The 13835-nt window shown below is 59.3% G+C and overlaps 2 protein-coding genes across 2 annotated transcripts; one reads left to right on the top strand and one right to left on the bottom strand.

Annotated features, from left to right (window-relative positions):
* Window positions 1-650: 650 nt before the first annotated feature.
* C23H1orf50 (chromosome 23 C1orf50 homolog) lies at window positions 651-4366 on the bottom strand. The gene is made up of 4 exons (XM_074892985.1): window positions 4208-4366; window positions 3172-3258; window positions 1839-1970; window positions 651-1172 (listed from the first exon to the last, which is right to left on the bottom strand). The coding sequence occupies exons 1-4, from the start codon at window positions 4364-4366 to the stop codon at window positions 990-992; spliced, it is 561 nt and encodes a 186-aa protein (XP_074749086.1). The 3' UTR covers window positions 651-989.
* A 172-nt stretch (window positions 4367-4538) lies between these two features.
* P3H1 (prolyl 3-hydroxylase 1) lies at window positions 4539-12287 on the top strand. The gene is made up of 15 exons (XM_074892984.1): window positions 4539-5017; window positions 5499-5651; window positions 5880-6069; window positions 6533-6664; window positions 8187-8326; window positions 9048-9137; window positions 9247-9299; window positions 9647-9768; window positions 9940-10067; window positions 10173-10268; window positions 10396-10546; window positions 11054-11171; window positions 11383-11458; window positions 11582-11722; window positions 11803-12287. Exons 1-15 carry the CDS (start codon window positions 4562-4564, stop codon window positions 11926-11928), a joined length of 2172 nt encoding a protein of 723 aa, XP_074749085.1. The 5' UTR covers window positions 4539-4561; the 3' UTR covers window positions 11929-12287.
* The last annotated feature ends 1548 nt before the right edge of the window (window positions 12288-13835 follow it).

The following is a 13835-nucleotide window of genomic DNA, read 5'->3' as shown; positions in this document are numbered from 1 at the left end:
TCATCGAGTCCAACCCTCAGCCCGACTCTACAAAGTTCTCCCCTACACCACATCCCCCAACAGCTCATCCAAACGACCCTTAAACACATCCAGGGATGGTGACTCCACCCCCTCCCTGGGCAGCCTATTCCACTCTCTGACCACTCTTGCTGTGAAACATTTGTTCCTCATGTCCAGTCTGAACCTCCCCTGTTGCAGTTTAAAGCCGTTCCCTCTCGTTCTGTCACTAATCCCCTGGGAGAAGAGACCAGCACCAACCTCTCCACAACGTCCTTTCAGGGAGCTGTAGAGAGTGATGAGGTCTCCCCTCACCTTCTCCTCCTCACACTGAACAGTCCCAGCTCCTTCAATTGCTCCTCACAGGATTTATTCTCCAGGCCCTTCCCCAGCTTCATTGCCCTCCTCTGCACTCGCTCCAGGATTTGAGGATGCTCTTCCCAGAGAAGAGAGCTCCGGGTCACCTCATGTGCCAGACTCAGGGGTTCGGACCAGCTGGGACAGAGACCAACAGACTCAGGTCACAACAGACCCTTCCACACATGGTTTCGACTGCTCTTCCCAGGCCACAGAGCTTCCTAAATATGTGCATTTTAACAAGGGGCAAAATCCAGCCCTGAAATCATTACCTGCCACAGGTAGTCACAGGGAGGTACACCAGAGCTGGACAGGTAGGATGTATTTTATGGCATTATCACATCTGCCCCAAGCATTTTTGCTTTTTGCCCCAAGCCCTATTGGAATTGATTCCACCTGATATTATCTGCCTCTCGCTACAGCTTGGCCTAAGTCAAAGAAATAAATTACTCAATTACTAGAAAATCCAGTAAGACTGAATGCAGAATAAGACTCGTTAAAGCACAGAGAAGTACTGGTGGCATGAGCATTTTTTGCTCCTTGGTCTCTTTCCTTGCCCTGCCTTTGGCAGCATGCAGGCTCTGTGTGTCCTCACGCAGGGACTCTGCGCAGGGGGTCCCATATAGTCACTCGTGTCACTTGGTCAGGCCCTGGAAGTTGGGCTCTGTACATGGAGGCAGTGCTGCCTGACGGCTCAGCAGCTTGTCCAGGATGTTTATTTCAGCATCTCGTCTCTCAATGTCCTCAAACGGAGTCCAGGACATGTCGTGCTGGAGCTTATAGGCACCGAGAAATTCATGAGGACTGGTACCCCATTCCTGGAGGAGAAAGGAGATATTCACATCACTGCTCAGCTTCCCTCGGAGCTGGGCTGTGCTGTCCCTCAGCCCAGCCCCTGCCCATGCTGGATAGCCCTACCACCTTTGAACTAGTCCAGTTATGTGACCATCCCATTTTCTAACCTAAAAATAGCCTCATGCAAAGAGGCTTGGGGATACAAGATCTCCCTGACCTGCACAGAGCTCAGTGCTTTGCTCTGAAGCCTTCACCCTGCACTTAAGAAAATGGGTGGCCTGGAAGAAGGATACCTCCAAGATCACCCCTACCAAGCTGTAGACAAACTCACTCCCTGGGCTGACACCCCTGAGAAAACCACACTGCCAGACAGCCACGCTGGACAGGGAAGGCCCAGGGCACATTTGCAGCTCTTTATTTCCAGAGAAAGAACTGCAGGGACTGAAAGGCAAAATTCGGGTCCACACACCAAAGGTTTTCTTGCCCAACATCCACCAAAATCCAAGAGAACTTCATCGTATGGCTCTTACACCAGCAGAGTAACTCAGACTAAGGACAAACACCAACTGAGCAGGGGCCAACAAATGTCCCCAGCAAGCTGGTGCTGTTGTCTGAGGTCCAGAAGTGCCCAAGCACCAGAAACATGGTTTTTTGCCCTCCCTGCTCCCGTAAGGGTGGTAACCACTCACCTTAGGAGACAGGATGGAGAAGTATCGCTGGCCACTCTCCCGCCTGTACATGTAGTAAATGTTTCCTGGCTTCTTCACGAGGTTGCAGGCCACGTGGTGCAGATCAGCATCTCTGTTAGCTTCATCCAAGACCTAAAACACAAATTTAAAATTTCCACACTTGAAATAAAACGACAACATGCTATTGCCTCTCAGCCAGAGATACATCACTTGACACACCACTCACGAGGCCTTGTCCTCCTCAGTGCACATCTGGCTTCACACAGCACATCTTTACTCGCCCCAGGAAGGAGATGCTTTCCAAAGAAATAAAGTTTTCTCCAAGTTTCCCCTGTCAGCTGGACCTCAGAGCTCCTGCACCCCTCCACGGAGGTGGAGATACCTCCAAGCATCAAGGATCTCTTCACCACAGCCCCAGGTTCACCTCTGTGCCTGACCCCACCACGTGCTGGTCTCATTCCTTGTCTCTGTACACAGCTGCCGGACCCTGTGGGCTCCCCTGCTGCAGTCCCCGCGTGAAGGAACAGCAAACAAAGGGGAATTCATCTCCCCAGCTCCACCAGCTGACTGCTCCACAGCTCCAGCTCCACCAGTTAACGATTATATGACGTAGCGGCCTTGATGGCAGCGGGCCAGTCGCAGTGACTGGCAGATCCTTTCCCACTCAGGCTCTGAGATTTCACCCCCAAGGGTGAAGTCTGAACTGAAGACGACAGCCGAGCCCTGCTGGGCTTGCTGCCGCGGCCACCTGCTCCAGCAAATAAGCTGGGACAAACTGGAAAGTCAAGCCCATTATCAGGTAACAGCTCGTCTCTCTCAAGGGCTCAGATCCAGCCAGAGCCACGTTGCACCCCGCTGCACCAAGTCCTCCCGGGAGCACAGCACACCCGCTACGGTGACAGGAGTCATCTGTCCCAAAATCAGCCATCTCTCTGTCCTTCCTGACACCTGAGCTGCTTTTCACTACCTGCCCTCGCTCCTCCGCCTTAAAAGAGGACTTGGGAACGCACCAAAAACAACCCTCCCCTGTCCCCAGATGATACCAGACAAAAAACCCTCCTTATTTTCCCACTGAATCTTCTCTGCTTGGCTCCTGGCCACGATTCACATACAGGCCACAGCTCTTCCCAAATGTCTGGCAGTTAGGAGAGATGCTAATCTCCCTCCCTCACAGAATCATTCAGGTTGGAAAAGTCCCTTGGGATCATCAAGTCCAACCCTCAGCCTGACTCTACAAAGTTCTCCCCTACACCACATCCCCCAACAGCTCACCCAAAGCATCCTCTGTAAGCACAAGGCAACAAGCCTGCCCACCTCACAGATGCATCCTCACCTTCCGAGCCTGCTCCTGCAAGTACCGGATCTGCTCAGCAATGACGGTCAATTTATTGCAGGCATTCGCTCGGATGAAGTCGTCCGCCTGTGAGGAAGAAGGAGGCTTGGTCAGGGCAGGGAAGAGCTGCGGCCCTTCGGACCTTGCCATGCTGGGTGTGTGCTGGAGAAGTGACGGTCGTGGCCTCGCTCAAAGCTTTAATGAGGCTGTGGGGGGTGCAGGAGCTGCCCCGTGTGCGGCCGTGGCATCCCCGGGCAGTGAGGTGACAGCCGTGGGACCGGGCCAGGCGCAGGGAGCTGCCTGCTCATGCTGGAAGGGAGGGGAAAGGAGCAGCAGGACATACTGGGAGGCACTAGTGGGTAGTGGGATACACTGGGAGCAGGCAGTAGGACTTCCAGGGAAGCGCTGAAGTGGACTGAGAAGCTCTGGGGGACACACACAACTAGGACGCATTACTGGAAGGCAGTGGGAAGTACTAGGAGGCACTGGGATGGACTGGGAAGGGCAGAAAGACAGATCAGGAGGAACTGGGGTGGACTGAGAGGCACTGGGATGGCCTGGGAGTGACTGAAAGGGGAATAGGACATATCAGGTGCTGGGATGGACTGGGAGCACGGGCAGTCGGACACACGGGGTGGGCTAAAGGCAGTGGGATGTATTGGGAGGCAGTAGAGCATACTGGGGTGGATTGGGAGCTTATTGGTGTGTTCTGGGAGTCACTGGGGGCAGCGAGGCACAGCGGGAGGCACTGAGGTGCCATGAGAGGTACTGGAGGCACAGTGTGGCGTACTGGGGAACACACCGGGTACTGGGGCGTACTGGGAGGAGACAGTGGGATACGGCGGGAGGCACCACGGGACACACCGGGAGGCCGCCGGTGACACCGGAGAGCAGCGGGACGTACTAGGAGACACCAGGGCCACCGCCGCCGGCTGAGGAGGCCCTGGAGACGGCCGGGAGGGAGCGGGGCACCGGGTACCCGCGCGGGCCCGGCCCTGCCTCCGCCATCCCGCCGCCGCCGGGGCCCGGCCCTCACCTGCTCCACCTGCCGGGCCAGGGCCACCAGGTCCCCGGGGTCCCCGACACGGGCGGCGCGGCCTACGCTACCCTCCACCAGGGCGAGGCCCGCGCCGCCGCCGCCGCCGCCGCCGCCACCGCCGCCGCCGCCGTGCTCCGCGCCGCCCTCCGCCGCCATTCCCGGCCCGCCCAGCCCCGCCCCTTCCGCCTCACGGCGCGGCGCTTCCGGCGCGGGGCTACCGGGTGGAGGGGGCGTGGCGAGGCGGAGGGGGCGTGGTCGGTCGGGGGCGTGGTCAGGCGGAGGGGGCGTGGCGCGGCGCTCCGGTGCCGGTTGTGGGCGGGGCCTCGGCGGGCGCGGCCCCCAGGCTCGGCCATGGCGCTGCTGCTGCCGCCGCTGCTGGCGCTGCTGGCGCGGGCGGCCACGCCGCCGGAGCCGGGGCCGGGGTCGGTACCGGCCGAGTTCCCGCTGCCGGCCCAGCCCCCGGACGCTCTGTTCGCCGCCGGTGCCGAGGCGTACGCGCGGAGCGATTGGCCCGCCGTGGTGCTGCAGATGGAGCGGGCGCTGCGGGCCCGCGCGGCCGTGCGCTCCCGGTTAGCGCGGTGCCGCCTGCGCTGCGCCAACGCCACGGCCGGGCCGGCGGAGGGCGCCGAGCCCCAGCCCGACCCGGTGCTCCGCGACCTGCTCTTCTTCCGGGGGCTGCTGCGCCGCGCCGCCTGCCTGCGGGGCTGCGGGCCCGCCGCGCCCTCCCGGTACCGGCTGGGCGACGAGCTGGACCGCGAGTTCAGCAAGCGCAGCCCCTACAACTACCTCCAGGTCGCCTATTTCAAAGTACGGCACCGGCGGCGGGACCGGGAAGGGCGGGGGGCGAGTCTGGGGATGGCGGGACCGGCAGCGACCCCGGGAAGGGAAGGGGGTGTCCCGGTGCGGCGGGGTTCAGGCTGGGCGGGATGCCCGGAGGGGTCCCGGGATCGGGGGTATGGTGGGGTGGGACCAAAAGAACCGGGCGGGGGCGATCCTGGGCGGGGGGGGTTGTCCCGGGACCCGGGAGGGGTCCGGCTGTCTGCCCTGGCGGCGTGGGGGGTCTCAGACGGCGGCCCCGGGCCCTGCCCGTCCCTCCCCTGCCCCCCCCGCAGTGCCACGTCGGAGCTCGCTGGAGCCGCCCCCCCCACACCAGTCACCGCCCTCCATCCCGGCTGCGGGACCCCCCCGGGCCACCGTGCTTCCCCCGGGGGCGGGGGTCCCCTCCACACCCCACGGGGTGTCCGCAACGGGGGGCGGCCGCTGTCTCACCCCATCGCACCCCTCCCAGATGAACCGGCCAGCGCAGGCGGCAGCGGCAGCACACACCTTCTTCGTGGCCAACCCCGGGCACCAGGAGATGAGGCAGAACCTGGAGTATTACCAAGCCATGGCGGGTGTCCGCGAGGACGACTTCACTGACCTGGAGGCCAAACCCCACATGGTGAGACACCCCCCCCCCCCCACCTTAGGCAACCCCTCCCGGAACACCCATCCGCTGCTGGACCCAGGCAGATCGCTTGAGTCTGTTGGCTCAGCAAGCTCATGAGATGCCACCTTGGTGCTGTGAGGCTCTGCCCTGCGAGGACAAGGTGCCCCAGCTGCTCTGTCGCAGCAAAAGGGGCACTGAGCCCCCCCCCCGCCCCCGTCATCATTTCTCATCCCTCCACAGAGCGAGTTCCGGCTGGGCGTCCGGTTTTACACGGAGGAGCAACCAGCTGCTGCCATCCTGCACCTGGAGAAGGCGCTGGAAGAGTATTTTGTGGCGGACGCGGAGTGCCGCGCGCTCTGCGAGGGACCCTACGACTACGAGGGCTACAACTACCTGGAGTACAACGCGGACCTTTTCCAGGCCATCACAGGTGGGAGCCGTGCGTGCTGCGTCTCATCTCAAGAGCTGGGGACAATCCTGGGGGGGGGGGGGTGGTCCCCAAAGACATGCGGTGGGGGGGGAGGGTCCCCCCAAAGAGGGCAAACCCCATCCTGGGTTTCACTAGGAGGAGTGTGCGTTTGCCTGTGCTCAGCACTGGGGGTGATGCCCAGGAATCCCCCAAATTCCAGAGGGATATGGCAAAACAGGAGAAGGGCCAGCAGAGGGTCACCAGGACACAAGGGTGGGAGGCTGAGGGTGGCCACTCTGTCTCCAGAGAGCAGCACAGCCCCACGCAGAGGTGGGCAACCACCATCCTTGAGGGTTTCCACCACCAAAAAGCTGGCAGCAGCCCCACTGCGAGCAGGAGGTTGGAGTGGAGACCCCTCAAGGTCCTGTCCACCAGCCCTTGGCTGACCACAAGCATGTTTTGGTTTGTGGTTTTTTTCCACCAGATCACTACATGCAGGTGCTGAGCTGCAAGCAGGGCTGCGTTACGGAGTTGGCCTCCCAGCCTGGCCGGGAGAAGCCCGTGGAGGATTTCCTGCCCTCACACTTCAACTACCTGCAGTTTGCCTACTACAACAGTAAGCAGCTTGTTGCTCCGTCCTCCATTGGCCGTCGGCACTGAACATCGTGCTCTGCACGGGCTGTTCTTCACAGACTCCCAGAACGGTGTGGGTTGGGAAGGGACCTTCAGAGATCATGTTGTCCAACCCAAAATGCAGGGACATCTTGCACAAGATCATGTTGCTCAAAGCCCCCTTTGACCTGACCTTGAACACTCCCAGTGACGGGGCATCCACAACTTATCTGGGCAACCTGTGCCAGCGTCTCACCACCCTCATCATAAAAAATTTCCTTCTTATGGCCAGCCTAAACCTACGCTTTTTCAGCTTAAAACCATTGCCCCTTGTCCTGTCACTACAAGCCTTGGTAAAATGTTGTCTCCATCTTTCTTATAAGCCCCCTGGCTGCAAGAATGTCTCCTTGGAGCCTCCTTGTCTCCATGTTCAACAACCCCAACTGTCCCAGCATTTCTTCAGGTGTTCAATCCCTCTGACCATTTCTGTGGCCTTCTCTGGACCTGCTCCAACAGGTCCATGTCCTTCTTGTGCTGTGGACCCCAGAGCTGGGCACAGCTCTGCAGGTGGGGTCTCCTGAGAGTGGAGTAGAGGGGGAACATCACCTCCCTGGACCTGCTGGCCACACTTCTCTTGATGCAGCCCAGGATACGGTTGGCTTTCTGGGCTGTGAGTGCATGTTGCCAGCTCATGTCCATTTTTTCATCCACCAGTATCTCCAAGTCCCTCTCCCCAGGGCTGCTCTAAACCCATCCAGTCCCATCTTTACTGATACTGGCAGAGGACCTTTCACTTGACCTTGGTGAGCTTCACAAGGTTCACACAAGCCAGCCTGAAATGTTCCGCAGCAGATCTGGATCTCGCTGCGCCTGGCTGCAGTAACCCTCCACGTCACTTTAGATGCTCGATTCCTGGGCAGCTTCTCTTTCCGAGTGAAATAACAGCCTAGAGAGGTATTTTTTTTTTTTCCTCCTGCCAGCTATCCACTTCTTGCTCCAAACCACAGAGGCACCCTCCCCCTCTAGAACAGTTAGTTATAACCCAGGCAAATATACCCAATTTTATTTTATTTTTTTATTCACCTCCTTAGAAAAATCTAAACTGTTTCTGCGCAAATTTCTCCAAAAGGAGGGGAAAAAAAAAAATGTTCAAGAAAATTGAAAGGCTGCAATCCTGTAGATGAAAGTGGGTCAGGGTGCTTAAGTGGCTGAAAATTGCAGGTTAGCCTGGAAATGGTTGGGTCTTGCTGCCTGAAAATAGGCTTTGAGGTGTTTTCCAAGCAAGAAAACTACCCAAGCAATGGCCCTGATTTCTGGTGAGGTGATTTCTGGAGGCAGGAGAGTGCCTTGGACTCTTAATTTTGCCTTTGTGGCAGGAGTAATCTTTGCTCCAGGGTATCATCTGCCCTACTTAGGAGACCTTTTGGAGAACAAGCCCTTTCTCTCTTGTTTCTTCCCCATATCTGTGTTTGTTCTGTCTCTGATGCTCTCGGACGTGCCGTTAACAGCCCCATTTCTCTTTGCAGATGGGAATTACGAAAAAGCCATTGAATGCACCAAAACCTATTTGCTGTTCTTCCCAAACGACGAGGTGATGAACCAGAATTTGGCCTATTACACCGCTGTCCTGGGAGAAAACCTGGCAGGACCCATCCAACCCCGAGAGGTGAGTGAGCCATTCCAGGGACATCTTCTCCCCTCCTTGGGGAACTTTGTGGAGGTTTTGGGGTCTGCTCTGGATGGGTTTTCTCTGGTCCAGCCACCCTTCCATGGCAAGGTGGAGAGGAATGAGTGGATGCAAGACCCAACAAGCTGGAAAATGGCTGAGAGACTGAAAAACATCCCTGGCAAAATATCTTTGGCCAAGTGAAGGCTTGATGGCTTGCGCAAACCGACCGACTCTTGTGGGAGAGGTCTGCGAGAGGCAGACAGACTCTTTAGGAGGATCTGAGCCCGCCTCTGCTACACACTTCCACAACTGAAGTGAAATTACTTGAAAATGAGAGGATTTGGCTTTAAAATAGCTGGATCTGGATGCTCGGGTGCTGCCTGGGAGGTGGTAGGCAGGGATGGAGGTCTCTGCCCCACGTCAGCTGGAGCATGGAAGGGAATCTGCTTCTGAAGAGCTTCCTGCAGGAGGGACACACATGTGCCTGTGTCTCCCCCGTCCTCTCCTCAGAGCTTGTTCACACAGGACAGGGAAGTTCATGCAGGATGGGGAAAGCCACTTGCTTCCCGGCTGCCAGAGGGACCGGGAAACCAGGGCTGCGGGTCTGGAGCAAGGACCATGGGAATGATGTAAACCCTGCACCCTCCTGCCCTCGCTCGGGGTCTTTTCAGAGCCCTTGTGCCGTGCCCTCACCTCTTCTCTCTGCCCCTCGCCCCAGGAGATCCAGGCTTACCGCCAGCGAAGCCTGATGGAGAAGGAGCTGCTCTTCTTCAGTTACGATGTCTTCGGCATCCCCTTTGTGGACCCAGTGAGTGCTGCTGGACCAGGCTGGATGCAGCGGCCACATGGAAAGGGGATGAGGGGTCTGTGTCCCAGCCAGATCCTCACCCAGCTCCTGATGTTCTTCTTGGCTGCAGGACACATGGACACCCGAAGAGGTGATACCAAAAAGGCTGCGAGAGAAACAAAAGTGAGTGCTCTCCCAAGCCACTGGCCAAGCCTACCCAATACCAGTGGGACATACCCCTCTTCCTCCGTGGGGTTTGGACCAAAGGCTGTGGCCGTGGAGCTGTTGCCAGGGAGTTTTTTTTCACGTTGGGGCTGGGAGATGTTGCTGGAGAGCAGAAGTTTGCTCCACATCAGCCTTCGGGGTGATGGGGATGCGTACGTCATCCCAAGCAGCTCGAGGTGAGGGATGTGTTGAGATGAGACTCTCCAGCCTTGGGCTTTGTCACCATCCCCTGGAGACAACTGGTGCCCCTCGTTCCCAAGATGGGGACAGTGGGGCAGTGGAGTTGATGGCTGCTGTGTCCCCAGGGTGGAGCGGGAGACGGCAGCACGCATCTCGGAGGAGATTGGCAACCTCATGAAGGAGATCGAGACGCTGGTGGAGGAGAAGGCCAAGGAGTCTGCGGATATGAGCAAGTTCATCCGAGAAGGTGTGGAGGGCCAGAAGGGGAGGTGGGATGGGGACCTCCATGTCCCCTGCTGCCAGCTCATGGTCCCTCCGCGTGGGAGGTGGCAGGAGCAGGTGGCAGGATCACAGCTTCCCCCAGTGCCGTACCCCAGCATTGGTGGCACCCATCTCTGTGTCCTCCTTTGTGCCACAGGTGGCCCTTTGGTGTATGAAGGAGCCAGTGTCACCATGAACTCCAAGACCCTGAACGGCTCCCAGCGTGTTGTGGTGGACGGAGTCCTTTCTGCCGAGGAGTGCCAGGAGCTGCAGAGACTCACCAACGTGAGCGTGGGGATGGGAGGAGCGGGCAGGGGTGGGGCAGGGGATGATGAAGAGTCCCATCCTGCAGCTCAGAAGTCAGACTGGTAACGCTGATTGGTTTTGCAGGCAGCTGCCTCAGCTGGAGATGGCTATCGTGGGAAGACATCTCCTCACACCCCCAGTGAGACCTTCTACGGCGTGACTGTCCTCAAGGCCCTCAAGGTTATGGTGCCTGTGGGGAGGGGGGAGAAACAGGCTGTGGAGATCAGGGAGGGAGGGTCTGAAGGCAGCTGCCTGTGCTTGCCCAAGCTGCCTGGGGCTGAGGCCGTGTCCTGTCCATCCCCTACAGCTGGGCCAGGAGGGCAAGGTGCCCCTGCAGAGCGCCTACCTCTACTACAACGTGACGGAGAAGGTGCGGCACATGATGGAGTCCTACTTCCGTCTGGAGGTCCCGCTCCACTTCTCCTACTCCCACCTGGTGTGCCGCACGGCCATCGACGGTGAGCGTGGCCTCGGAGGAGCACAGTCTGAGGAGAAGCAAGTCTCCTTCAGCCTCTTGTCCTGTCTGGGTCCTCTCCAACAGCTGGGGTGGTGTGGTCTTGGAGCTTTCTTTGAAGACCACTTTGCTGCTCCCTAACCTGCTCCTTTTCCCAAAAGGAAGGTGTGGGGAGCTTGTCCCTAAGGCTGGTTTGGGAAGATGAGCAGCTCTCTTGGTTGCCTCCAACGGGGCAGGTGGCTTCATGCCATACAAGATTTCAGCACTCAGAGGCTTTTGGGATCGGGTGCTGGGAGAGGCTGTGTCTGGAGGGCCATGGAGGTGCCATGGGACAAGTCAACCGAGGCTTGCACCACCCAAATGGCCTCTCATGGTCCATACCCCAGCAAGTGGAAGGGCTTTAGGCTACAGGAGACTTTCTTGTCACCTCCAAGCATGTGACATATGGAGACAGACCCTGGTCCTGCAGGGTCAAAGGGGTCCTGACGTGCCAGGTCTCGTTCCACCCTAGAGAAGCAAGAAGGCCGGAGTGACAACAGTCACGAGGTGCACGTGGACAACTGCATCCTCAACGCGGAGGCCCTGGTGTGTGTGAAGGAACCTCCAGCCTACACCTTCCGGGATTACAGGTACGGGTGGTGTCTGTCAGCCAGAGCTTCCCCACCTGAGGGCACCATGGCTTGGTGGCACCTGGGTTGGGAGGAGTGTGGTGGGAGGACAACCCAACCTGGGCTCTCCTGCCTCTGGCTCTTGCCATGGTGTTGGGGGAGCTCCAGACTCGTCCACTTGCTGGAGCTCTGGAGATGGTTGTCACCTTTGCTTGTCCCTTGCTTCCTTTAGTGCCATCCTCTACCTCAACGGGGACTTTGAAGGAGGAGCTTTCTACTTCACTGAGCTGGATGCTAAGACCGAGACTGTAAGTAGCTCAGCTCCTTGAGGAACTGTGTGCAGCACCAAACCCACCACCATCCCCTACGCCACCACGAGGGATGAGGTTGGGTTGGGGGGGACCAACTCATTGCCTCACCCACCATCACAGGCGGAGGTTCAGCCACAGTGCGGCCGTGCCGTGGGCTTCTCCTCCGGTTCCGAGAACCCCCACGGGGTGAAAGCTGTGACCAAGGGCCAACGCTGCGCCATCGCCCTCTGGTTCACGCTGGATCCTCGACACAGTGAGCGGGTAAGCTCCCTCCCCAGCATCGGGTGGGGTTTTTTGGGGGGGACAATGGCCATGCTTATCCCCATGGGTCTGCCCCACAGGAGCGAGTGCAGGCAGATGACCTGGTGAAGATGCTTTTTGGGGCGGAAGATGGGGATTTGCTGCAGGAGACGGAGCCAGAGCAGGAACCACCGGCTGCTGTCGCAGTGGGGAAGGATGAGCTGTGATGTCCCACGGCGACCAGGATGTCCCTGCTGGGACCAGTGACGCCAGCGTTGTGGCTTCAGGCTGCTCAGCTGTGGGGCTGCCAGACAGGCCCCCCCTCTGCCCCAGCTGCCGTGGGACGGGGAATTGGAGGAGGCCCTGCACCATCCCTGTGGTACCCAGTGTCCCCCCCTGCGGGGCTGACCTGGGGGTATCCCAGAGACTCTGGGGGGGTGATATGGGGGACGGGGGGGAATGCTCTTTTAGGGGTGAGGACCCGGTGCCATGGTAGCAGACACGTGCCTTTCCGCTCAGCTGAACCGGCGGCTGTTTAAGTGCCTTCTGCAGAAAATGGGTGAATAAAGACGTTTTGTTTTTTTTTTTTTAAGCTGTCGCTTACTGAGCAGGGGCCTGGAGGCTGCTGCACCCCCTGCCCTTAGCTGTCATCCCGTGTTGGGACACATCCTTCCCTCCTTGCCAACATTCACCCGGAGGGTTTTGCAGCCCTGCAACCCCGGGAAGGTGTTCTCTGGGGACAAGGGGGACTTTTTGGGGGGCAAGCAGGTCCCAGGAGCACTACAACCTCTACGTAAGCTGCGTAGCATCCCCTGGACTGTGCTCCTGCGGCGTGGGAAGGGACCAAGGCTTCCAGGGAGGAGGGAACCGTCCTTGAACAAGAAGGACATTGAGCACCGTGGCACCCCCCAAACAGGCCCTCGAATTGTTCCCGCGTGTGTCTGGCCCCGGTCATTACCATAACCATCTGGGGAATGTGAGTAAATAAATCCTGCCCCACGCCTCCGGAGCCAGAAACCCCCATAATATTTGGAGAGGGCGTAGGGCAGGTCCCGTTCAGCATCGGGGAGGGAGAGGGGGGGTCCTGGGCCATGGTTCCTCCAGGATGAAGGGATGGTCCCACTGGTGGTTGCCCACCATCCCGGTGTCCGACCCCGGCCGGCTGCGCGCGTGAGCAGACTGCTGATGAGGCCGGGGTGGTTAACGATTGCCAGGTCCTGGGGCTGCCGCTTGCTCCGTGTCACCGGGGTGGTGGCATGTGTCCCCCCTCCACCCTGTGTCCCCCTCCTGCAGGGGGAATGCCACCGTCAATGGTGGCTCTTGTTAACGCCGCGGGAGGTGCCTGGATTCCCCCCCCGCTGCCCCATGGAGAGGCGAGGGTCAGGCCTGGCGGCGTGGGGGGCACGATCAGCTTCCCTGCTCCCCTGCCAAATTCCTGGAGCCACCCCCGGGGCCTCTGTGGCTGGAGGCGGGGTCCTGGCCCCCAGCAGGGGTGCAAGGGGTCGGGGATGGGGTGGGGGTTCAACCTCCCCCAGTCCCCCCTTCCTGCCTCTCTTGGGGGCCCCCATTTTCCCCAGCTCCCTTCACTGTCATTGGAGGGGTCCCCATCTCCCTCATGACTGAAATGTCCCCCCTAGGACCCAAGTAGCCCCCACGCCCCAAATCTTCTCCCCCCAACCCCCGCCCCGACCCCCGTCTTCCCCCAAGGACTCAGATCTCCCTCCCCAGCCCCAAATGCCCCACCCTCGGCCTCAAATCCCCCCCTCCAGGCTCCAAATCTCCCCCTTCCAGGACTCATATCTCCTCCTCCAGACCCAAATCCTGCCCCCCCCCCCCAATCTTCCACCTTTGACCCAAATTTTGCCCCCAGGCCCCAAATCTCCACCTGAACCCAAATCTCGCCCCTACCCGTAGTACCCCAGTCCCCCCCAGGACCCAAATCTTCCTCCCAACCCAAATCTTCCCCCTCCCGGTACCCCAATTCCCAGGACCCAAATCTTGCCCCCCTCCCCCCCCGCCCCCCAGTACCCAAATTCCCCCAGGACCCAAATCTCCCCCTGAACCAAAATCTCATCCCCCCAGGACCAAAATCTCCCTCCACCACCACCACCACTACCCTCATCTCCCCAGGCCC

This window comes from Strix uralensis, chromosome 23, assembly GCF_047716275.1.
Source record: "Strix uralensis isolate ZFMK-TIS-50842 chromosome 23, bStrUra1, whole genome shotgun sequence".
Classification (NCBI taxonomy): domain Eukaryota; kingdom Metazoa; phylum Chordata; class Aves; order Strigiformes; family Strigidae; genus Strix; species Strix uralensis.
Note: the sequence above shows the minus strand (reverse complement) of the source record. Positions and strands in the feature narration are given on the sequence as shown.